General features: G+C 36.9%; 1 protein-coding gene across 1 annotated transcript; it reads right to left on the bottom strand.

The window, feature by feature from the left end:
* Window positions 1–429: 429 nt before the first annotated feature.
* HAPLN4 (hyaluronan and proteoglycan link protein 4) lies at window positions 430–8,219 on the bottom strand. The gene is made up of 5 exons (XM_072406787.1): window positions 8,069–8,219; window positions 5,390–5,440; window positions 4,478–4,840; window positions 4,084–4,386; window positions 430–1,203 (listed from the first exon to the last, which is right to left on the bottom strand). The coding sequence occupies exons 1-5, from the start codon at window positions 8,217–8,219 to the stop codon at window positions 845–847; spliced, it is 1,227 nt and encodes a 408-aa protein (XP_072262888.1). The 3' UTR covers window positions 430–844.
* Window positions 8,220–25,668: the final 17,449 nt, after the last annotated feature.

The following is a 25,668-nucleotide window of genomic DNA, read 5'->3' as shown; positions in this document are numbered from 1 at the left end:
AGGTATTACAACTTTACTGTTGCTGAATGATAAATATAAAGCAACCCACATTTATTTCCGAGGAATTTTCCTGTAACTAGAATTTGCACATGCTTATTGGCGCTCCCACTGTCCACTGCTCCACTCGTTAACACTTTGGGTAAAACATAAAAGCAACAAAGGTTTCCTATAAACACACTCTATGTGTAGGTATTGTAATATTTTACATAATGTTTATGTAACATTGATACATAAAATATAAAGAGGAGTGAAACAAATTAAATATAAGCACAAAGTGACAATTGGAAACTGATAATGCTAAACTATTATATATATATATATTTATATATTAAATATATATATTTGGATAAATTCATTTTAAAAGCAAATGAATAGCTTTAGTATTGCACTGCTGCATCAAAATGATTGATAAATGATCCTACTGATATTTCTATTATTATTTTACATAGAGGATGGAATGAGTATATGTAGAAGTCAGTAATAGGATTCTGATTCAGCACCAAGGACAGCTCACATCATAATAAATTGCATTGTCAGACTGACCTCTGTCTTTTTGTATACAGCATGTGTATCATCACTTTCTCAGAATTTTTCTTTTTCAAAATACATGCAATCATTTTAATTTATCTGTAGGTCTCCACTGCCTTTCATTTTCTTCTTGTACAGCCTTCAATTAATCTCTTACCTTTAACAGTCATCACCAGCTATGATGATCATGTATAATCTGTTTAAGGAAATGCTTTCTTTCAATGTACAAGTTTGCATGTTGATAAAAATAAGCACATATGGATTTTCACATAGCATCCTGTATATTAATTTATGCAATTCTAAATCATCATGCAATCTACACATGGCTAGATTTCCATTTGTTGATTCCCTCTTTAATTTTTTTATTCTCTGTACTCTGTTCTTTATCTTCTTTACCTCTAAAACAGTAGACCCCAAATAATTTGTACTTTTTACTAGGAAAGCCTAGATTCCTCACTCCAGGTTCTGAACCCCCGCACCGTGTCCGTGGGTTCACAATAGGGTAGCGGACACTGCCATCACCAAGCCATCCTGCTTCACACCTGTCCAAAAGCTGCAGCTTCCAGGCAGCATAAAGTTGGCCTACTTTGGCTACAGAGTCCCCATTTCGTTCACAGGCTTTAGAGGCCTCTGGGAAGCTCATCTTATGATATGTCTTCAGAAAGTAAACTTTACCTAGGGAGAAAGATTTTCAATTATTCATTTTAAAGTTTACTATAACATATCTGAGTTACTTATAACTTTGTACAAACAGGTAATAAAGAAAAACAAGCTAAACAATTTATTTCTATTTAATTAAATTTGTCCCAGTAGAGCCCTTGGGATTCCAGGAGTTTTTTCATCTGGCGAAAAAATTACATGGAAGGGCTTAACACGGACTTGGGCATTGGTCAGGGACCCATAAGCAGACTTAGGAATGGACTTAAAAGCTTAAGGATTTAGGATAAAAGGGGTTCATATGGTCACAAGGACCAATCTAAAGTTCATTGTAGGATGTCTACATGTTGGAAATGGTTATCTTTAGTCTTACTCTGCAACCAGGTCTCTACACTGCAACCCAATTAGGAAAAAGGAAAAAGCAGCAGAATGAAGGTGAATATGGCCCATGTCCCCTACAGTGCTGTGTTCCCTTTGTGAAGTAGATGAGATTTATTTAAAACACCTAAAAAAATACAAAAAAGAAGTACTAACAGTAAAAAATATTTATCTTATTGTTTGGATCATTATATCCCTGAGCCACTGGTATATCTGCTTGTGTCTCTACAGAGATTTTGAATGTTTCTTTTATAGTTTTGGAGCTACATTTATACATGAAATCTCTATTTATCATTTTAGTTCTTTAGGATAGTATGTTTTATTATGAGTATTTTATTAGGACAGATTGAGTGACACAGGATTTTGTCACGGGGTTACACTGCCACGTTTATGAGGAGCCAGCATACTGTAGATAAAAATAGTCACAGATGGGGGGTAGTGGTGATATGTGTTCCTCAACAGACTGTGAAAACAAATTTCTTGAAAAAAAACAAAACTTTATTGTCCATTGAAGAACACAGGACTCAAAATTAGTCCAACTGAGGGGTGGGCAACAGGAAACAAAACATACAACATATAGCTAAACTTAAAAAAGAAAGGCCCCTGGCTGTGGCTTAGGGGCCCATCTGAAGGATCTTTAGCCCCAAACTTGACTTTAAAGGAGGCTAATATATGTGCCTGGTAGATGTATGAAGCAAAACTAATGCTTGGTGGAGTAATAACTGATTCACCTTGGCAAATAGAAAGAAGAGATTTGTTTTTACAATACTGACTATATCCAAACAATGGAAGAGTACAACTCCATGATTTATTCATAAGGCTATCAGGCAAACTACTATCAGAAAAAAAAGCCAGGGGGCTAACTTCCTGGCCTCTGGTGGCTTTTTGTTTAGGTTCCAGAGCATACGGCGTATGAAGAGAAATTGGCCATATGGCAGAAAATCCTCATACAGCAGTAATGTACTTTCCACTGCAGTATCAATTCCACAGAAATGTGCTGCTGACCCCAATACCCCACATCTGTGGCTGCCTACAGAAAGTTGGTATTTAATATCAAAGTGGCAATAACCAACATTTTTACATAAATAATTCAGAAAACCTGTACAGGGATACAAACTGATTTTTTTATCCTCATTTTTATACCCTTATTTATCAGGTGTACCTGGAAAACAAAGGAAGATGACATTTTAATTTAAACACATACATAAAAACTGGGGTTTTGAGTGGCTAAACTTCAAAATATATTTAGTATGAATGCTTATATGCCATATGAGTAAGGTAATACAATATTTACAATGATGATAAATTGAACAGGTAATAAAGGGCTGGCTCTCCCTTGTGAAGACACAAAGGAGACTGCCAGGTTTACTAAACAAAAGCCACCTGACTAAATAATATTCAAAGGAATGATAATTGTCTCAATTCCGACGCGTTTCCCCCATCGGGCTTCTTCAGGGAATATGTGGAGACTTTTCAAATGACTGTATAATAAAGCAAAGTAAAATTGGATGTTTAAGCAGTCACATATAATATACAAGATTAGAAAAAACATAATGTTATATTAATACGTTTGATGATACAGTATATTCACAATTACCAATACAAGTATATAATGAATATATACAAGTACAAAAAAACATAGGGTATGTACAAGTTAGTCTAATAAGCAGGTCATCTGACCAGCATTAGTTACCACCTTCACACCTTCTGTTTCTGATTAGTGTTTAATTGAACAGGACTATCCTCAAATTACTACTTACAATATTAAAACCTGATTGTCTTTTAGAGTAATTCCAAAACTAATTCAGATCTCAAGGAATGCTTCAACACGACTAATGAACCATCATATTGTATGTCTCTGATTCTCTATTAAAATTATGTTTGGTTGCCTGTATTACCTGCTCATTCAACTAACTTGTAAGTACCCTATGTTTTCTTTTGCATTATTTAAGTTATTAAAACTATCTATCACCACCAATATTCATTATATACTTTAGGTATTGTCAATTGTGAATATATCATCAATAGTATTAATATAACATTAAGTATTTTCTAATCTTGTATTATATGTGACTGCTTTAACATCCAATTTTACTTTGCTTTAATATACATTTGTTTGAAAAGTCTCTACATGTTCCCTGAGGAAGCCCGATGGGCAAAATGGATCGAAATTGAGACAATTATCATTCCTACAAATAATATTTAGTCAGGTGGCTTTTGTTTAGTAAACCTGGCATTCACCTTTGTGTCTTCGCACAGGACAGCCAACCCTATATTACCTGTTCAATATATCATCATTGTAAATATTGTATTACCTTACTCATACAGCATATAAGCATTTATACTAAATATATTTTAAAGTTTAGCCACTCAAAACCCCAGTCTTTTCTCTTTATTCTTTTGATATATAACCCCTGGGGTAGGCAAACGAAACACTGATAAAGCAATGAGTTACACACTTTTCTCTCTCTCTTATTTTTAAACACATATATAACTATTTTGCTCAGAGTCTCACTATACCATTGAGATTTGACGTAAAACAAAAGGCATCATAACGCTCATCATCCTTGTGTCGGTATCCATAGTTCCTTACTCCAGTAGGGGTTTCTTTTTTTCCACATTCTTCTCTGGGTTTGGAGATTGGGTATTGCACAGAACCATCTTGCAACCAACCAGCATTGCACCAGTCAAGGCCATTAAGCCAAGCTTCATGAAGCTGGTCATAAGAAGCAAGGATACCATCCTGTACCTTGCAGGCCTGCTGAGCATCATGGAAGTTCATGCGATATCGTCCTAGGCGTGGGTAATAAGGGAAGATCACTCCTAAGCATAAAATATAACATTAAAAATTAGAAACATACATGAGCTTTTTTTATCTCAAGGAATATAGTATTTAGCATGTGAGTAATTTTACCTTCTAAATCAAGTTTTACAGTACCAGTGTCATCTTCAAGCTCATTGGTCACTTCACACTCATACCTCCCATAATCTGCCAAGGTAACATTGCGAATGATCAATGAGGCATCTCCTGGATCATGTTCCTGAAGGGAAACCCTGTCCTTGTAGGAGCCAAAGTCTCTCATTTCCTTGCCGAGGGCCACAAACACATCAGTGAAGGATGCAGGCTCAATTATCTTGGACCATTTTATGCGTACTGGTGCAGTCTCCTCTCCAGAATGTTCATAATGATAACGGCAAGGAAGGATTATTGTGCCCCCGCGATGTGTGGTTACTACACCTGGTGCTGTCTGTACAATAACTTCACCAGTTTCATCCTCTGACCATGGTGGTTACCGTTCATCAATAAAAAAACATGAAAAACACAGGAAAAAGACCAAATTAAAAACAAACTGAGATTCAAATAAATATATATTATCTTAAAATTCTACTTTGACTTGTGTTTTAGTAGTATTATCAATAAAGCAATCTAGACAGAACTTTCGAGTTCTCACTTTGAAACTCCATTAGCTAGGACATTCACTTTAAGGCCTCCTGTGTAAACTTTGTATTTACGCACAAGTCCCTTGACTTTTGGAGAACTCTTGTGAAGTCTCAACAGCTTTCGAGATAAGATGTACGCTAGTGCAATGGCAAACTTATCAACTTTTCTTTGCATTGTAGGAATGAGTATTTTAGCATGACTAAAGCCCTACAACACAGAAAGCAGGTGAGCCCACATATGTAATGTACTGTATGGCTACCCCAATGAAAAGTTAATTACTGTACATAGATATAAGTCTTCCATCTCAAACTTAATTATGTGACATAGCTTCTTTCAATGTGAACATGCCCATTTTTTTAAGTTTGGTAAACACCAATCACTCACCAGTAACATGGACTATTTTTCTTTGACCTCTGTCACTGTCAGCAGAAAGCACTGAATGAAGAAGCACAACCAGAGAAAAAGTACAAAACATTGATGAGCCTGAGGAATGTCCAGCACACATCTGATGGAAGAAAATGAAAGTACATTAGAGGAAATGAAATCTCTTGCTATAAGTGGACATTACTAAACGGACATTAGCACACAAAAATCCTATAAAATAAACTTCAGAGGAGCGATTGGTGACCTTAAATTCTGAAAATGTTAGTTGCCTGGCTATTCTACAGGCCGTCTTGCTTTGGTGCACCGACACAGAACAATTGTACAAATAAGGACTTGGGACATTATCATGACTTCCTCTATCTGCATATGTTTTCCCGGTTCGAGGTCAGTGAAAACAATACTGAACCCCTTAGGTCCTCATAACATTTGGGTAAATAGCGTTTCAAGTTTGGAGTGGCTTCTGAAAGCTTTGTTAACATAACCACACATTGGTCTTTTTCTGAAGATATACCAGAGATGTTACCCTTATATATACTTTAGATAAGAAAGTAGGGATATTAATGCTGCAAAATACAGCCAGAAGTAAGGATAAATTACATTTCTTCTACAATCATAAGTTAACCAAAAGAGTAGAAAAATATAACCTCAGTATAAACATCAGTGATATCACATTCCTTAAATAAAGCCTAAATACAAAGAGCATTATTGTCACTTGTGAAATATATCTTCTTTGTACAGAACAGTGATGCCACTCTTGTGAAATATCATTTATGCATAAGGAGTAGTCATTTGTTGTAAAACATAGCACATGAGGGACAATTATGTAACTTTTGTGAGAATTTCTTTCATTTATGACTTTCATATGCAAAACAATAATATCAGTCTATATTGTTTTGTAAAATATAACGAAGAAAAGTGATGTCACTTTTGTGAATATGTGAAGAGTGGTGCACATCTGTATACCAGAATTATTTTATCATGTTTTGCACTTTATCGTAAAATAAGGAGGATAATGTATGTTATCTCAGCTTTCCAATACCCTTATTAAAGCATTAGACTATAGCTTAAAATTATTTTATGCAGTCATGGATCTTTTCTGTGACCTTCAATATCTTCATATTTACCATACAAAATGTAGCATTTCATACTAATATGCATACAAAATTAAAGATGAAGATAAAAGTAAAAAAAAGAATTTAATGCAATAATGACAAACTTTTTAGGGTAACAAAAAGCAGAAAAGTTGAAAAGTGCCCAAAGTATACCAAGAGTCACAAACAATGCAGCACCAGGTGAAAGCTTACGTAATGTCAGGTAACTGATACAGTACTATATTTACCACATTAACACTGGCAACATTTATAGAATGTCAGCTCCGTAAAGTGCATGCCTAAGCACTTGCTATTTTCTTATTAACCCTTGGAAGGGAACAGAGAATTAAAGTTACATATCATCAGAACATTGCAAAAAGTAGGAGTAGGAGGAGAAAAAACTCCTAATATAAAATATATATTGGAACATAATGAGTTGTAGATACCAGCAGGTCTATAATGGCCATAGTTAATATTGTTAAAAAAAATTACCTTTTTGATCTTGCTATTACAGAACTCAAGGACTGTCCCAGGTATATTTCAGTCGGTCCCAGCATCAACGCAGCAATAATTGCACCAAAATGCTGAGATACCCCCTCCTCCTCTTTTCTTTTGCAGATCCTGTTCAGGAATGGAGGGGGGAGAGACAGGGAGCAGGCAGCTCCATGTCCCACAGCTTTGTACTGCAGTACTATACAGCTGACATCCTGCATTGCAAGACTGCAGGGGTACACTGCACCAAGCTGCCCTGGTTATAGCACAGAACTAACAGGACAGCCAGAGGCACTGTTATTAGGGCCCAGGGAGCATATTCTAAAAATGAACTGGTTATGTCGGTCACAAATATACAGGGAAAAGTTTCAGAAACCTATTAGCAGAACACTTTTGCTAAATATTTTTTACAGCGGTCATATCAGTGTTAAAGTACTGAAAGTGTTAAAGTACTGGTCATATCAGTGTTAAAGTACACCAAAAAGTACACTGAGTATTTCACAGACTTCCTCAATGGGTCAGCAATCCAACATCTCACAGAGCTGCATACATTAGGATTACTAAAGACAGAGGTTAGCTACAGAAAACTAAAATAAATATGGAGGCTATCATTGATAACCTCCTTATGAAAAGGTTAGGTAATGACTACCTCTGGCTTTATTACATTTTGAGCCACTGATTAGAAAAACGCATGCAGAAAGTGATTTCAGGACTTGTGCAAATCTTTTTTTCTGCTTGTATTTATACACTGCTCAAAAAATATTTAAGGACATTTTTGTTGAAATGCATTATAAAATGAATTGAGAACAAAATGATGGAAAAACCAAAATCATTAACTTACAAAGGGCTGAATTTAAAACCACAGTAAAAATTAAAGTAAAAAACAAAATGATCGAGTTTGCATGAATTTAATCCCAACAACTCATAATGTGGCTCAGTAGTGTATGTGGCCCCATGTGTCTGTATGCAATTCTAACATCATCTGAGTATGCTTCTGATGAAACGACAAATGGTAACATTGGGGATCTCTTCCAACACCTGGGTCAGTACATCAGTGACGTCTTGGTCAGTCTGTGAGTCGGATGCTCTGATATACACATGTCCCAGAGGGTCTCTATTGGATTCTGGTCTAGGAAACGTGGGGAGCAGTCAATGGCATCAATGCCTTCATAATCTGGAAACTGCCACACACTTTGGCTAGGCCGTGAGTTGTCCTTCACCAGGAGGAACTGCCATTGCACCAGCATAAGGTCTGACAATGGGTCAGAGGATTTTATCCTGGTACCTAACAATAGTCAGGGTACATCAGTCTAGCACGGACATAGGCAACTACAGCTGGTTGGGCTTTTTTATCTGGTCTGTCAAATATTGGTACAAAATTTTCCACTGGCCGAAAAAGTGTGACCAAAAACACTGTTCCCAAAGAAATTTGTCATTTGAACGTACATTTTTTGTTGCTTTTAGGTAATGGCTTTTACATATAATTTATACCAGTTAATACACGCATGCATCCATCTGATACTGGCCCAGCCAATCTGGGCCAAAAAGTTTGCCTACCCCTACTCTAGCATATAAAAGTCTGATCAGCCCTCCCATGATACAAAACATCACTGCCAAACCAGTCATTCTGGATGATAGACAGCAAAGCATTCACCAAGACATCTCCAGGCTCTTTTATTTCTGTCACATGTACTTAGTGTGAATGTACTTAGTGTGAACCTGCACTCATCTGTAAAAAGAATGACATGCCAACGGTGAGCCTGACAATTCTGGTGTTCTGGCGTTGGCAAATGCCAATTGAACTGCATGGTGTCACATTGTGAGCATAGGTTAGGTTGCAGGTTGCAGGACGTTAGGCCCATATTCCACCCTTACACAGTCTGTTTTTGACAGTTTAGTCATATACATGCACATGAGCAGCCTGTTTGGGTTTTGTAGAGCTTTGACAGTACTACTACAGCTCCCTTATGCACAAAGATATTGGCCCTGTCAGAGCCCAGCAAAGGAAAATAGTAATAGAAGATCTCCTAAAAGAGGTCCAGGGGGCTCCGGATGTGAGTGTAGGATACTGATGTAAACAGAAGGCTTTGATGTAAAGGGGGGCTCTGAAATAAAGGGGGTCTCTGATGTATAAGAAGAATCAGTTGTATAGTTGGGGAGCTTGATGTTAAAGAAGAAGCTCTGGTGTAAAAGGGGTAACTCTGATTTAAAGAGGCAATTCTGGTGTGAAGGGGGGGGCTTCCTGTCTCTATTGTTGCCAATGGCAGAATAATTCAAATGGCTGGGAGATTTTAGAAAGAGAGCTATAATACATACACATTACCAACTGATATTTGTGTGACCAAAATTTTAACCCACAAATACAATTATTTTCTAAACAAATCAAAATCTAACTTTTAAGTAACTTTTAACTTTTTAGTAACTTAACAATTAAGGGAGAATGGTCAGTTTCATTATTGTTCATTTATTGCTTTTCATTTAAAATTTAACGGGTTTATATTTTGTTATTTTAGCTCAAGTTTTGACATTACTAATCAAGTGGAGAATTTTGACTATAAGTCTTCATAAAGCACATTCCTAACTACAATGATGTTTGCAAGCATATTCTACAGGTTTCTATGCTGGGCAAACTGAGAGCTTTGTTTTTCCTGTACTATTTTGAACTTTAAAGAGGGAGAGAAATTTATACTAAAAATAATAATAATAGAAGCAGCCGCCCCCAACCCAAGTATGCATACAACAGTAACATGCAGCATATAAAACAGGGTACAGCTGCTACATTAAACAGCTTTTTTGCTTCATGACAGGTTCCCTTTATTGGACTAGCTATTAAGCCACAAGAATTTAATTGCAAATTGTTATGGGGAGCAACAAGAGACGTTAAAGGCTTTGATGTTGAAATGCAATTTATTTTACATGGCCTGTAAGTGTATATCAGATTCAGCAACCTTATCTGTCAGTAGTGTTTACTAGCATAAATGACATGGTACAGATTAAAAAAGAAATTGCTCATTTTTGTATATGTTGTAGAATTAAAAAAATATTGAGAGACTGTCTAATGGGCAAATGATTTAATTTAGGAGAATGTAAGGGGTAATATGCCAAAATGCCTGCTGGTTAGCCGGTCTACAGTCTCAGATTAAACCACCTTTAGGACCCATCAGCCTAGAATTTTTGTTTGGTTTCTCTAGAACATACATCTAAATGTAGAGGTATGTCAAGCAGTCGGAGAATGAAAGAGGGCAGGTTTTATTTATACTTATGTCTTTTTTTCCACTGACTGGTTCTAAATGGAGATGCACTTAAAGCCATATATATTCCAAGACAGAAGAATAATTTATGCTTTTCATGTCAGGATTCTACTATGGATTACAGCTTCACCTCTACTGGGTATAAAGTGAAAGGCCATTGTGAAAGAAGCATGCTTGGAAAGGTTTCCTGGAGGGTATGGTAATGTTCTCCTGAGATATTAGCCAAAAGGGTTTGAACAGCAAGTTTTTTTTTTGAACAGCAATAAACAATCCAGACCCACCAATAATAATACTAAGAAAACTCCGCTGATTTTCTTGATGCTCTCTGATAGAGCATAAGAAAATCAGGGGAGATTTCTTAGTATTATTATTAGTGAGTCCGGATTGTTTATTCCCATTAATCATTATGACATAACAAATCCAATAAGGAAGTAGGTTACTTCTTTATTGGGTAAATTATGTAATTACATCATTATGTAGTTGCATCAATGTAAAAATTCAATTTACTGAAAAGCAAGTATAATACTTCCTTACTGGGTTAATTATGTTATAAGGAATGAAAAAAATGTCAGGCTTTTAAGTAAGAAATTCTTGAATGATTTTCTTATATTAAGGTCGGAGGTCATATGAAGAGGAGGAGGTCAAGCTCTGCACAGTTCACTAATAATGCTGGAAACTCAGAACTATGTAGTGAAAGCCAGAGCAGACAGAGGGAAAGCTTAATGTTCATGACAGCTGAGGTGAGAGCAAGTATAATCGTGTGAGTAGCAGCTCCCTGATCAAATAAGCTTTGTACAGTCTGTTAAAGCACAGTCTAGAAGGTTACGGTAATAAAAGAATTAAACCTTTCCCTCTTCATATCTTCAAGACACACAATTATCATTATGCCCGTGACAGAAGACTATATACATCAAAACAATAAATTATGTAGAAATAAACACAGTTTGAAATATATAAAAGTGAAATCATTGAAAATGCATGTATCTATTCTGTTTTAGACATCACATTTCACCATAGTTGTGTTTTAGCCCCTTTGTGATCAGAGCAAACATTTAGATTATGAGTAGGTTCAGTTGTTACTAATAAAATCCTTGATCACACTGACTGTCAGAGGAGAAATGTAGTTTTCTTTGGTAGCATACTTAATAATAAAATACTATTTTAGATTGTTGTTCATAGAAATGGAAATAATTGTGTAAATATTTTTCATGCTTGGATACAGCCTTGAATATTTACTTTTATTAGTCCTGACTACAGGAAGATCAAAAATCTGCATATTAGTGACATTTGTGAAGTGCATTTACATTTTCAGCACTTTAGCATATATGAAGTCACTCTAAAATGTAAAGTCGCCATATATTCTGTTAAATGCACTCCATTTACAGTGGACAGTCAAATATATTAACTTGATTTACATTTATGTACTGTTTTACTGTTGAAGTGTTGTTGTATGTGTATAAAGAAAGTAAGAAAAGTGGGTGGGGTTTAATTATAAAAATTTATTGTAGAACAAAAATAACATCTTTGATGTGCAAAATATTCCCATGTGTTTATTTACCACTGTTAATATATCTAAGAAGACAAACATTTATAAGGTGCAGTTTTGGTTTTTAAGAGGTCAGTTTCTCTATTTTTAAAATTCTGGCTATGCACAATATTTAAACAGAACATAAAAATCACCCCAACATTATCTCCATCTACTAAACAAGATGTCACGCTTGAGGAGACAGAGCCACTAGGGGGTGATACAGCTTGCATTAAAGTAATGTGAGCCCTGAGAGGGGCCAAGGCACAGAGTTTAAACGGCAAGCAGGTCCTCTCCAGAGCCTCTAGTGGTGAGGGTGTTGTGGTGCCGGTTACCACCAGGTTGCGGTCCTTGGGCACACCAGGGTGGGCAAGATTATACATGGTACCAAATCACAAGACACCGTGACACAGGGGCCACTGCAGACACAGGGAACACAGGAGACACTGAAAGCAATAGAAGGCACAGGTGACACAGGAACATCCACAGACAGAGAGGAACACGGAAACAGCACAAGGGAATGGGCTGCAAACAACAGACTGTGAAACAAGGGGTTAACACCGAAGCTAGACAGGGGAAACACTAAATTAAGTAACAGGTGTACAGGAACTAGCTCAACAGAACTAGGGGCTTGGCACTAGTGGAGACACGTTGCACAAACAAGTTCTGTGTCGGAACTAGCTAAATAGCCAAGGGTGATTTAGAGCAGTGGTCTCCAACCTTTTCAAACCGGCGAACCACTAAATTCACCAGCTCCAGACCACGCCGGGTGTCACTCAAGGGGGAAGACACTTCAACTTTAGTGATGTCATGATACCAGAACCTGCCCACTCTCCCTACGATGAAAGAGTTAGTGGGTTGTGTCCAGAGACACAAACCACCCACTTCCCTGACCCTGGGATCCATACAGGAGACATGGTCCGCGGTTCAGGCTGGTGCGCCCCCAGCCAGAGCCATGGACCACCAAAATCTTCTCGCGGACCACCGGTTGGTGACTGCTGATTTAGAGGATATTTTCTGATTGGCCCGTGGGAGGGGCAATACTGATTAAATCTGGAAGAGCAGGCGCTCTCAGTCTCAGAACTGCAGGCATGTGTAGAAGAGAGGTGCATATGACAGGTACAGTGTGAAGTTGATTTTGACTAATAAATTGATCAGACATTGATCTGGAAAGGCATACTTGTTATGTATGTAAGAAGGCAGGAGTTGAGGGCAACCAGCAGATGCATAGTTTTGTGCCTAATAATACAAAACTAGTAGTTCTGACTAGTAGTTCTGGCTTGGGTTCTGACTTTTGGTTAGATTTCTGCTGAAATCAAATCAATTTTGAGTAGTGCAAGATGGTTAAATGATAGATATTTCCTGATTAATTTTGTCTCAGGAAAATATTGATCATTTGCCCATATTGAATATACAAACCAAAAAATAGACAGATATGCAAATGATCTATAAAATGAACAATGGTTATAAAAGGAGATTTTATTCAACAAAATTACCCTTTTCCAATCAGCCAAACCCAGTTCCCCTTTTTCTTAGTGCATAGTAAATGTTTACCCTGATGTGTGCAGAGCTCAGATAGGTCATCAGCTCCTGTAAATATATCACATTTTATGCATATGAGCAAATAAATGCTTGCTGTAGATGCCCATAGGTAAGAAGTTGATGAGCTGTAGTGCACGTAGTGCGCTTTAAATGTATTGCATGCATAAAACCTTTTTTAGGTCAGTTTAATAGAACCCTGGGCAAGAATTAAATCAAACTGCAGGCACTTTGACACAACCCAAATCACATAGAACAGAAGACTTTTTTGTGTCTATCTACATAAATCCCTTACTGGTAAACAGAGATTTTTCAAGAACTCAATAATTCAAATAATTGTTTCAATCTGTTCTTTATATGCCCAAAAAGAAAATAAACAGGGGAAAAAATAAAGAATTTAATGGGATGTGGTCTAAAGAATAAGATTCAATAGCCAAACTCAGTAATAATACACACTAGAAGAAATCTCTCTACCTAAGGACTACTTGATGTACACTAAAATATTTGGAATAGGAGACTAAGGGACCATACCATGTGTTATAATTTTCCCAAGAAAGATTTGGTAACGCTGGATTTGATTTAAAAAAGCTCTCCAAGCTCTTTAAAAAATAATTAAAAAACGTCCCTACATGGGGGTAGAAGAGTGGAAAGAAAGGAATAGGACAAAGGAAGGGAGAAAGAGGAAGGAATAGGAAATAATGTTAAGCAAAAGGGGTAAAGAATTCAAGAAAAGGGAGAGTAAGAGCAGGAACAATAAGGCTATCCACTGCTATGCCAAGTAACCAAAACCATAAAAAGCGATGGCTAATATAGAAATGCTTGAAATTGTGGGGACGCCTAAAAATGTGTCTATGCTGACCACATAGGAAGGTATCAATCTACCTGATTTTCATGGTCTACTATCAACTGTTCCATGTGTTAGATATGTTCTAGCTCTACCAGCCAATCTCTAAGAGATGGGAGAGTCACCAGTCTCCATTATCTAAGCATAATCATTGTAACTACGATCAGGAATTGTTGGAGCATGCTCCACTTGGTGGACCTAATAGCTGGTATCATGAAGAGTAAAGTTAGTGGTGTTAGGGATAAATAGGTGTGTAAATGTAACATAGATATGAAGAATGTTGTCCCAGAGTTTTTGAAGGACAAAATAATCCCATCAGATATGCAGCATTTCCAGAGGTACCCTGCTGAGTCTGGCATTGACAGCACACTGAAGGGGACATCCAATGTAGATCAACAGAATAACTATACCACTGGGACAGTTTGTCATCACACCTTACCTTCTGATTCCATAAAATCAGAAGGTAAAATGTAATACTAGGAAATATACTAAAGATGCGGAGATTTGAACATTCAATCTGTAGTGAGGATCTAAGATCCAAGGGTAAAAGAGAACATTTAGGGGCCACCCAACACTTCCAAACCTGAATGTGAAACCAAATCTACCTATCTGCCTAGTAAGGAGTCCTGAAAATAGGAAATGCTATCAAGTTTACCAGATCCATCCTGATATTTAGGCCTAGTCAGGGACAACTATGCAATATATGGGTGCCCAATCCTCCAGGAAAAGTAACAGAGGAGGCAGAGCAGCTTGTAAAGGAAAAAAGGGGGCTGGTAGTCTGGGAAGAGTTTAAATTCATTTTAGTAAAACAGGAGAAGAGAGCTCTGAACCCATAATTTCTAATTTATAATCTATTTTATCCAATGTATTATCTTGCAGACTTGGAAGGTGAGTCCTAATCTATAAAATTAAAGATGTTGTTTTTTTTGTGTCTTTTTATAATCTATGTAACTATATAACATAAGGCAAACATTCAATATATTTGTTGGAGTCGGATAAATAAGAGAAGGAATACAGGCTTGTTGTGCAAAATTTAATGAAGTAATACTGTTTCAATTTCATTTCATTAAGTGTCAGAAAAAGTAACACACAATTTTCTATTTTACAATAACCTTTAATATATCCCCTCAATCTATTCTATTTCAATTTTAGATGCTTATACTTGGAATGTCTAGTATATTCTAGCATCAAAATATTTCAACTAAGTAAATGAAAAACTTATAAACATCTGATCCCTATATTACAAGTAAGTGGTGACATGCAATTGTGATCTCACCTTACATATATATATTTAGTTTTTGTCTTTTGCTACTTCCTAATGGAACTTTCTATTATGTGTAGCCTAAATTTAAGATTTTGGGAGACATTAGCCAGCTTTTCTTCAATTCCAACCTGAAGAGATTCCATCTAACCTCCTTTTAATTTTTTTTTTTTTTTTGGTTACGTAATTATTCAAAGTAAGTCTATATCAACTATAGGTAAATAATTTAAAAACTTTCCACCATTTCCACACTACAGCTCACTACTATTACGAATAGTAACATACCCATCATATTATACGTTTCATGTTATAGTCACATACATTATGATCATATATTGTGTACTGCCAAAATCTGCCAAATTGTGATTATGTTTATTATGATGTATTTAGTGTATTGTCTCTACATCCCCGATGAAGAATATTTGTGAAACTCGTTGCAAAACGAGACACCGTTGATGTTTATGAAAATTGATATCATGTTTTTTGAAGTGGGCCTGATGTCATTTTATATCAAGCCTACTATATGTGTTATTTTTCTGACACTTAATGAAATTAAAACATTATTACTTCATTTAAGTTTGTACAACAAGCCTGTTTTCCTTCTCTTATTAACCCAATCTAAAATTCAAGGCTTGGCAAATATCTAAACCTTCCAATCTTGGGTTTTCCTTTTGGGTCTCCTTCCCTTTCTATGACTATTTGTTGGAGTCACCAACCAGCAAACCAAAACACATCTGTAAAGTGCATTTTTGTACCACATAGAGTAGATACAATTTTTATTATTGTGTATTACACGTTTGTTCCTTTTAGCTGTCACACACACGAAGAGACAGGACCACAAGGGGGCGCTATGGCTTGCACGGAGGTGGTGTGAGCTCTGAGAAGGGCCAAGGCGCAGAGTCTAAGCAGTAACCAGGTCTTCTCCAGAGCCTCTGATGCTGAGGATGTTGCGCTGCTGGTTACTGCCAGGTTGTGGTCTTTAGGCACACCAAGGTGGGCAAAACGCGGTACCAATTCACAAAGCAGAACAATAGTCGAGGAAGGCCGGGGTCAAGGCAAGCAGCAAGCAAGAGAGGTCAGGTCACAAGCCAGAGGTCAATTACCAGGGATCCAGGAAATAGACACTAGTGACACAGGGGCCACTACGGACACAGGGAACACAGGAAACGCTGGAAGCAACAGGAGGCACAGGTGATGCAGGGATATCCACAGACAGACAGGAACACTGGAACAGCACTGAGAAGTGGGCTGGGAGCCCACAGACTGGACAACAAGGGGTAAATGCAGGAACTGGACAGATAAAACACTGACTTAGGCACCAGGTGAACAGGAACTAGCTCAACAAAACTAAGGGCTTGGCACAATGGAGACACATTGCACGAACACTGAGTGCAGTGTGGGAGCTAGTTAAATAGCCAGCGCTGATCAAGAGGCAATTTTCTGATTGACCAGCGGATTGGACGGAATTGATAAAGCTTGAAAACGGAGGCACGCCCAGCATCAGTACGGCCTGCATGCGCAGAAGAGAGACGTCAGCGCTTCAGTGAGGAAGAGGTAAGTGTGACATTAGCACTGCAAATTCTATATTAACCTTCTGCACACTGCCCTTACATGTTTCGAGCAAGCAAAAAAGGGATTCTTGGTTAACATACATTGCAATACTGTCTTGATTCATTGCAGAGCTTCCTTCACAGCCTTGCTGTATGGAAAGACAAGGACAGAAAGAGATCAAATGCCTAACTCATAATATCACATATCAGGACAAACAGACTGAGAAGCTACATAAATTTATCTGCTAACACCAGCAGAATTAAAGTATTCCCCTGTGTCATCAGATATGGCTTGCTTTATAATTGCTATGATTTTCTGAGATTTGACACTCGAGAAGGACGTATTTCTTGCAAATTCTTTTAGCAAGTAAAGTAAAGGTTATTAAATAGCAGCTAGTAGCACTTAGTCACACTTACCTGGGCTTGTTCTGTAATGTTGAAGATGTTTCACAGCTTATCCAAGCCACTTCTTCAATTCTAATTAATGTCAGTAACATAACTTATAGTCACACAGGTAACTCAGTTACCTTAACTAATGAATCACCAAAAGCTATAAGCAATAAAATACGTATATCCTATCTACCATTTGCCCATAGAGTTTTACCTGAACACATTAGGGCTGAACTCTCACAAGGTAAGCAGGATCAGCTTGGTGGGTCTTTATCATCCCACCTTGTCTGGATTACAGTCACACACTGTTAAGTTTAAAAAATTATTGTGCACTATCATAACAGAACGATTAGGAATAGTTTGTTTGGGCCTTGGTTGAAGATCACCGGGTTACACTTCCATCTGACCTTTAAACCTCGATGCTATGGAGCAACCCAATGTTCCACATCATATGTGCAGCAAATAGCAACAACTTCAACCACTGATGCATGGACTGGTGGAAGATCATATTAACTTCCAGCCATAAGGATGACTACTGCAGGTCAAAAGTACCAGTCAATACATTCTGATAATCTCAAAAGCATCACAAAATTCAATATCAAAACTAACTTGCATTAGCTGATCAACACACGCCCAAAGTGCGTCTAATGCTTGGGTTGGTCCAAATATAACCGGTTTAGATGAATGTGTTATATGAAATTGTATGTTTTTGTATTCCTATCTGCTCATAAAAGTGTGGAACTAAGAAATTCAGCACCAATTTGTCGGCAATGGCTAAATGTAAAAAAATATTTTTGTATCTTTAAATATCACCATTCAGTGAATAATTTGTACGTGTTATCTTGCAAACAAAGCTTGAATGTTTTCTTTTGTTCAGAAATGTCAGAATTCTATTTGCTTATTTAAATTGTTGTCTCTGAAAATGTATCCAGCTACATTACATGTGTAAATTGAGTCTGTGCTAACAGCAACTTACACAAGCAGATGGAGTTAAAGGGAACCTTAAACACGTCTGTTAAAAAGGACATTGAGCCTCCCATCTGGTGCTGAAGGTTACCATTATAGAACTTTGGGAAAGGGACAGTGTGTCTTTCCCACACATAGCCTTTGTCTTTCCTATGAGGAAGTGGGGTTTATTTAATAAAGAAATAGGCATGCTCACTTTTTAAATGTTTTACTTAGCATAGTAAATAGGAGAACACTGTGTGTGCAAGCAAAATCTTTTTTATTATAATTATTTTTGTTCTTGTTTTATTTTATTTTACTAAATTAACCCACATTGTTACTTGTTTACTTTAAAGTAAAAGGATTCAAGCTTCCTAAATTTGTTGGCATTTGCTAATTATTCTAAACTTATGTTCCTGTTTTACATGTCTGACATCAATATCCAAATGAAAAAAATTACTGTGTTTGCAGGCTATTGTATGGTTTTGGTAGGACTTTAGAATTGTTGGCTAACTCAAATGCACAGCTTCATAAATACCACCATTTCTCTAAATAAAGAATGCAAACGCTGCTTGCAGGAAATATGCTATTCTAAATTCTTCCTTGTTATCCATCTAGTTTACTGTTTAAATACAAACGTGGTAAATAAAATAGTAACAGTGACAGCATAGTAACAGTTCACAAAATAGTAGTAGGCAGTGGTACCAGTACACCAAAAAAGATGTCATCCTTACGAAAAAGGGGATTTATTACACTGGGGAACACATTTTATGTTGAGTTAGATCATACACCTTTTTTTACTAATTTTTGGGTGGTGAATCCAGAAATGACCCCAGTTTTTTGCTATCACATCCAGTTTTTACAATACAGGGTACCCTTGATACAAATTTTACATACATTCAAAAGCAATTAAATATTTACTTGGATGTACTGTTTATTTACGTTTCTTTTGTTCATAAAAAGGATTTATTGGTACTCTATGACATTTGCTTTACAGTAAAACATTTAAAAATTAATTGGGTAAGCGGTTAAAGTAAAATTTTACGCTTATAGCTTTTCCTGGAGTGTTCAGTGTTAGGACAATCCTGCCGGATGCTCCAACAATAGTCAGCCATCATATGTACATCCCATCCACCCTGATATCCTCCTTCCATGACCTTCAAATCTTGGTGGAATCATTCACCTTGCTCATCACTGACTGCACCAAGGTTTTCCGAGAAGTTAGAAAGGTGGCTATGCAGAAAATGCACCTTGATGCTCATATTGCAACCAAGCATTTTGTAGCCCTCCAAGAGTTTCTGGACAATTTCTGTGTAATTATTTGCTCGTGTGTTTCCAAGAAAGTCCTTGACAATGGCTTTGAATGATAACCAAGCATTCTTTTCAACTACTGACATTGTCCTGATGAAATGTTCATCTTTGATGAGCTGCCGAATCTGTGGACCATCAAACACACCGGTCTTTATATTTTCAAATGACAGGCTAGGAAATGCCAAAATGAGGTACTTGGAACAGTCTTCTTCAGTTGGCAAAGCTTTAACGAACTGCTTCATCAGACCCAGGTTCATGTGCACACAAGCAAATATAGGCGGTAGAAAAAACCTGATTTGATAGAATAAAACAAAGTCAACAAAAAAGTTGTTCAAAATGGTTCACCAGTGTTATTGTACACAGTAGACCAAATGTAAACCAAAGAAAAAAACCATTGGCTGTAGAAATATTAGACACCACTCCGGAAAGAAAGAAGAGAGGATAGGTAGGTCGGTAGGCAGGTAAGTTAAAGTGAAAGTAAAATATTTAAATACAATCCAGTTCTATGCTTTTGATACATTTTAGCACTAATGAACAATACTTAAGTTGCTATGGAAACTTCAAAGCTGTCAAAGTCATGTTTAAAAATAAATCACAGGGCATGATATGTTATAAACAAAATGTCAAAGAAAAAAGAACAAAAGATTTGATTTAATTAGAGAAACCTTCATCAAAATTCCTAGCAATGTTAAAATCTTCAGTAGACGTTTATTGAAAATATTACATAAAAGTATTGTTTATATTTATTTAAAGCTTTTTCAAAAATAAAAATGAAACTTTTCTTTTACAATTGCTTTCAGCACAGTGAATATCAATATGGTTGGGGACTATTTAGCAACCAGTCACAGATAATAAACACCTTGATAGGAGTATGTAACATACAGCATAGAGTACAGAGTGCAGGGCTCAGAAATTTGTAACATACAGCATAGTGCAGTGGTAACTTTATACAATAAGGGCAGAGTGGTGAGGAATAGTTCATTTACACGGTACAGAGTGCAGTAGTGTGTAACTACTCCTTTATACATAATAATACCCTGTAATATACCTAGTAATGTATCAAGGATATGCCTGGTTATAGAATTATGTAGCAATCAGCAGTCAGTACAAAAAATCAGACACACATTCAAGATCAGAGATTACAGGTCACACAAAAGCATACAGTAAGCCCTCATCAAGGAGTCAATGTAAGATTCAGGTTTTTTTAAACCACTTGAACAACTTTTTTTTTTTATAACTCTTTTATTTACATTGAACCAAATAATGAATGAAATAATGAATAATAATGCGAGCACAAGAACCTGCTTAGACAAAATTTGTGAATTCTGTTTGCAATCTTCACATTTAGGAAGAGGGGATTACTATGGGGAGGAATAAGAAAAAAAAAAGTAAACGTGGTACAAAGTTGGCTTTGAATAATTTTTGGGGGCCAGGGTAATATGGGTCCCTAAATAATTGATCTGCTTTGATGCCCATTTAAAAGTGAATTTATCCCATAATGCTTCTGCTTCGGCATCAGCAAAAGTATATTTAGGCGGGGAGCTTTGGATTTATCAAAATTTATGGTGTAGTTTGAAAGAAGTTTAGAATTCTCTCAAAGCCTCCATCAGATTGGGTAGCAAAGTCACTGGATTTGTAATAAAAAAAAGGATGTCTACAAAACATTAACTAAATGGTGTTATGTCTGGCATTTTTGGTCTAGGTGTATGGAAGGTATGGGAGGTCAGTCTGTTAGCTAAAATGTTTGCAAAAAGTTTTAGATTGCAGTTTACAAGTGAGATTTGGCTAACATTAGCACACCTGGTGTGGTCTTTACCCTCTTTTGGGATATGGGTGATATGTGCTCATAGTAAACTGGCCATAATTCTGTCCGGTTTGTCACTGTATCCATAAAAACCAGGGCCCTGGGCTACAGAACACGTGCCTGCAGCTTTATTAGAAGCTATGGGCACCACCATCTTGGATGTAGCTGGGTTCCCAGTTATAGCCCTGGCCCCTGCGAAGTAGAGCCACAGATCCGAAGACGGCTGACAGTTTGGTATGGGTAACTGAGGATTTACGGGGTGCGGGCATTCATGTACCGACCCTGGTCCCAACGTGCTTTCTGTGATTTAGCCTCTGGCTGACGAGAGTGCTCAGAAGCTGTGTGTGCTTGGTTCCATGGCTAGCCACGTCCTCTGCACAGATATTTTTTACATGTTATGTTGTGATGAACTGTACATGCATGCCAATGCACATACATGTTCAAATAGTCTCTTGTCTATCTAGGTTTCCATCCACAGAAATGTGCACACTTATGCAGTAATCTGACTGCTGTTTTTGACACAGTTAGAGAAGCACTTATAATAATGGCAATGAGAGAAGGATTAACTTAACATTGATTTCATTCCTACATTGGTGTACAGTACCAAGGTTCTTTGTCCCCCACTACTAGCTGTAGCACTGGCAAATGACATCAGCACTAAAAATGCATAGCAAACTCCTTTTACTTTTTTTTCTTTGTGTTTCTTTCAGCAGTGTTGGGCCATCTCTCCTGGTGCATCTGCCAGATAAAAACTATGTAGGCAGAGTTCTAAAGCTTGAAAGATAACAGTTTGTTATATTTGTTTCTGATGACATTTTTTATCTCGTTTATAGAGGTTGAAAATCGAAAATCTGGCCATCGATAATCTGTTTACTTCAGTTTCCCGACATGAATTTCAGATTGCATATTCAATACAGGGATTGCACTACACTGTTTGGCCACTAATGTTTTGGCGCTGTTCTGCAGAAACACCTGCTTGCTAAACTAAATACATCCTAAGATGTCTCTGCTGCCTGCTACATGGAACTGTACCAGATGTCCGTAGTGCTGCGAAAGGAAGAATAGTGTATTTAGAGGTAAGTATAAAAAAAAAAAACCTGTGATTTTCTAAAATCTAGCACTCTTCAGGCCCCGAGGTTGCCGGATTTTTGATAGTCAATCTGTAACAGGTTTTTTTTATTTTTATTTTTTTACTGTGGGATCCTTTGCCCTTCATGCAATAGACCTTATATAGCAATTATTTTTTTGTATGATTACCATTTGTATTTATACTTGAACCCCAATAAATAAATGTTTAAAAAAAACATAGGCACTGTTGGATGGGAGATTATTGGGTGAATGGCTGATTTTGGGAAAGCTAAAATTCTTCAATTATAAAATACAATCAATAGAAAAGAAAGAAAAAGAAACAGAATGCCTTATATCAATCTTAGCAAGTAACCCACATCAAAACAATAAAATAACAACAACAGCGGACAGTAATACAAAGAAACATTTTCATTTACACTTGTACCGTGCATTTTGGGGTGCTTAAACCATGGAGACCAATATGCATGAAATTTAGGTGTTTTATCCTCAATTTCAGCAGTATCCTCATTATTTTAATTTGTGATAAATGCCTGATTATTGCTATGTGAAAAGTATTTATGTAACTGTATTATAAGTACTGTCCTGTCGTATAAATTTTCAGGATTCTCACAGGTATTCCGACAAGATACCTGTAACAGCCAACAATTGGCACCTAATTTATTTATTATAGTATAACAATATAGTATATTGTTATAGTATAACAATAGTATATGTGTTGTCATTGACTATCATATTGCATTGTACAAGGGATCTTAAAAAGTCACCACAGACTTACTTTTTCTGTTTCGTTCCTGGTATCATTCGGAGAGACTTGACGTCATCAGCATATGACAACTTAGGCTTTGCAGTTTTTTGTAAGCATATCATTCCCTTGGCTCAACAATGGCTCGCCTATTGACATTAGAGCAGCGTTGCAAAATTGCCTCTTGGCAAGAAGTTTTTCAGTCCCTGACTGCAGTACAGTGTGAGTTTGAGAAGCTTTATGGTCATCACACTGCTCCGTGTAACACAATTTACGCTATCCATGGCAAGTTTCTCGTAACAGGATCTGTTTTTGACAAACCACGCAGTGGAAATCCTACTACTACCACCACTGTTGAAAACACTGGCCTGGAGCAGGAGTTCACTCCAAACGAAAGATTTGCTTGAAAAGCTTGATTGGGCTCCGCTCTGATCTTACACCTTGTGACTTTTTTTTTGTGGGGCTATATCAAAAGCAAGGTGTATGCTAGTAAGCCCCGTAACAGCTTGAGAAAAGAATCCGCATGGCCTGCAGCAAGGTTGGGGAAAAGATGCTGCAAAACGTCAGAGAGGCGTTTTTGAAATTTGTCAAAAATGGAGGAGCTTATGTGGAGGTATACAACTAGTCTTCAAGGCATTTTAATGGGATGGGAAGCCTAGCATATAAAACTGCAACTCCTTTGTTGATGCTAAAAATATGAATAAACTCACTTTCTTGTGTAATTTTTAGGAATTAATTTAAAGTGTATAGTGACTTTTGGGACACCCTGTATTTTAAATGATAGAGACCTCAGGGAAACAACTTACCAGTGAAGGTAGTAGGCGTTCCATGGCTTTAAGCAGACTATTAGATAGTTACTTTCACTGCAGCAATACTTTGTCCTGTGGCAAATACACATTTAAAATATGGAAAATTCTAATGTAGCAGCAAAGGACACAAGGGCATTGCATTTTACATGACTGGTAACCCAGGTAAAAGTTGAAGGTTGTCAGAAGTCAGTTTAATGAAGCAGAATAATAGCCAAATCAAGCCCTGTGGATGATCTTTTAGGGCACAGCTACTGTTATATAAGAGATGTTTAAAGATTCTGATACGGTGTGGATCACTTTTGAAAAGATGTAATTAAATTCAGACTAGACTTCAACTTTAATACTTTGTAACACTTTTTTTAATAAGACTAACCACTAACTCTTTCCTGTCTTCCCTGTCCAGACCAGAAACCCAAGCTAAAGAAAGATTTGTGGCTGATATTTTATAACATCAATAAGTTATACAGATACTTGCACTTCATATTCAAAATTTAAACTGCACTGTCTTTTTTTAACAAAAAAGTCTATTAAGATGTAAGTTTGGAATATATTGCCATCATAAGGTAAAATAGGACAGTTATGTGATTCTTTGTAATTTATTAGCATCAGAAGATGGGTACAGTGCAGTTATAAAAAGATGGGCATGGGCAGCAACAATATGGAGGTAGACTGTGGTATCTTATTGATACTTAACTAGTACTAAAAGGCCCAAGATGTGCCAAAAAATATCCTCCATGCTTCTAATTTTGGTGAACTCTTGCATCTGTGATCTCCATTGACTGCTGAAATCAAGGCGTTTTTGCCCAGAGAACAACATTTCACTGTATGTTTTCTCTTTTTAGACTATTGTCAGCATACCCTAAGGATGGTTGTGCATGAAAATCCCAGCAGATAAGCAGTTGCTGAGATACTCAGACCCAACACTCCTGGCACCTGGCACTTTGCATTCAAAGTCAGCAGGTGATCTTGACAACATCTATAATTCTAAATATATTGGTTTGTTGCCATGCCATTGGTTGACAGCAGTTAAACATTTATAATCAATAAAGTGTCCGGTGAATGTATAGATCAGCCAGAGTTTACTGTTTCCATACTCTTAAAAAGTGCATTCATATGTGAAAAACATGGGTTTTTCCTCTATGCAGAATGTCTGTACAAAAAGTATACCTTTCAGAGAACTACACTTTAAAACCAGTTTTTAGTGTACTATGCTAAAAAAAATAAGATCAATCACATGCATAGTATACAATCACTTTAAATGTACTGTACCTATTTTTCCATACATTAGCATTGAGAGTCCTGGGACAAACAAAGCTGTTTGACTGTGCTGCAAAGTTCTCATTAGGCAGTGAAGGTTGCATGCTGCATGTACAACAGCTGTTTCCCTGCCAAAGCTCATTAACAAAGCAATAAATTCTGTGTAGCACTTCAGACTTCAGCAGAACAGATATGCTTCTCCTTGACCCTTCAGAAGGGATGCCACAAAACAAATACCTTTATTTGATGGTGATTCTCAAACCATTCCCCAAGTGATAGGAGATGTTTTTAATTTAGACATATTCCTATATCAGTCTACATCAGTAATCTCACCAATTTTGGTCAGATTTGCACATTCTAGGTACTGGGCAATCAACAG

This window comes from Pyxicephalus adspersus, chromosome 3 (genome assembly GCF_032062135.1).
Source record: "Pyxicephalus adspersus chromosome 3, UCB_Pads_2.0, whole genome shotgun sequence".
NCBI lineage: Eukaryota > Metazoa > Chordata > Amphibia > Anura > Pyxicephalidae > Pyxicephalus > Pyxicephalus adspersus.
Note: the sequence above shows the minus strand (reverse complement) of the source record. Positions and strands in the feature narration are given on the sequence as shown.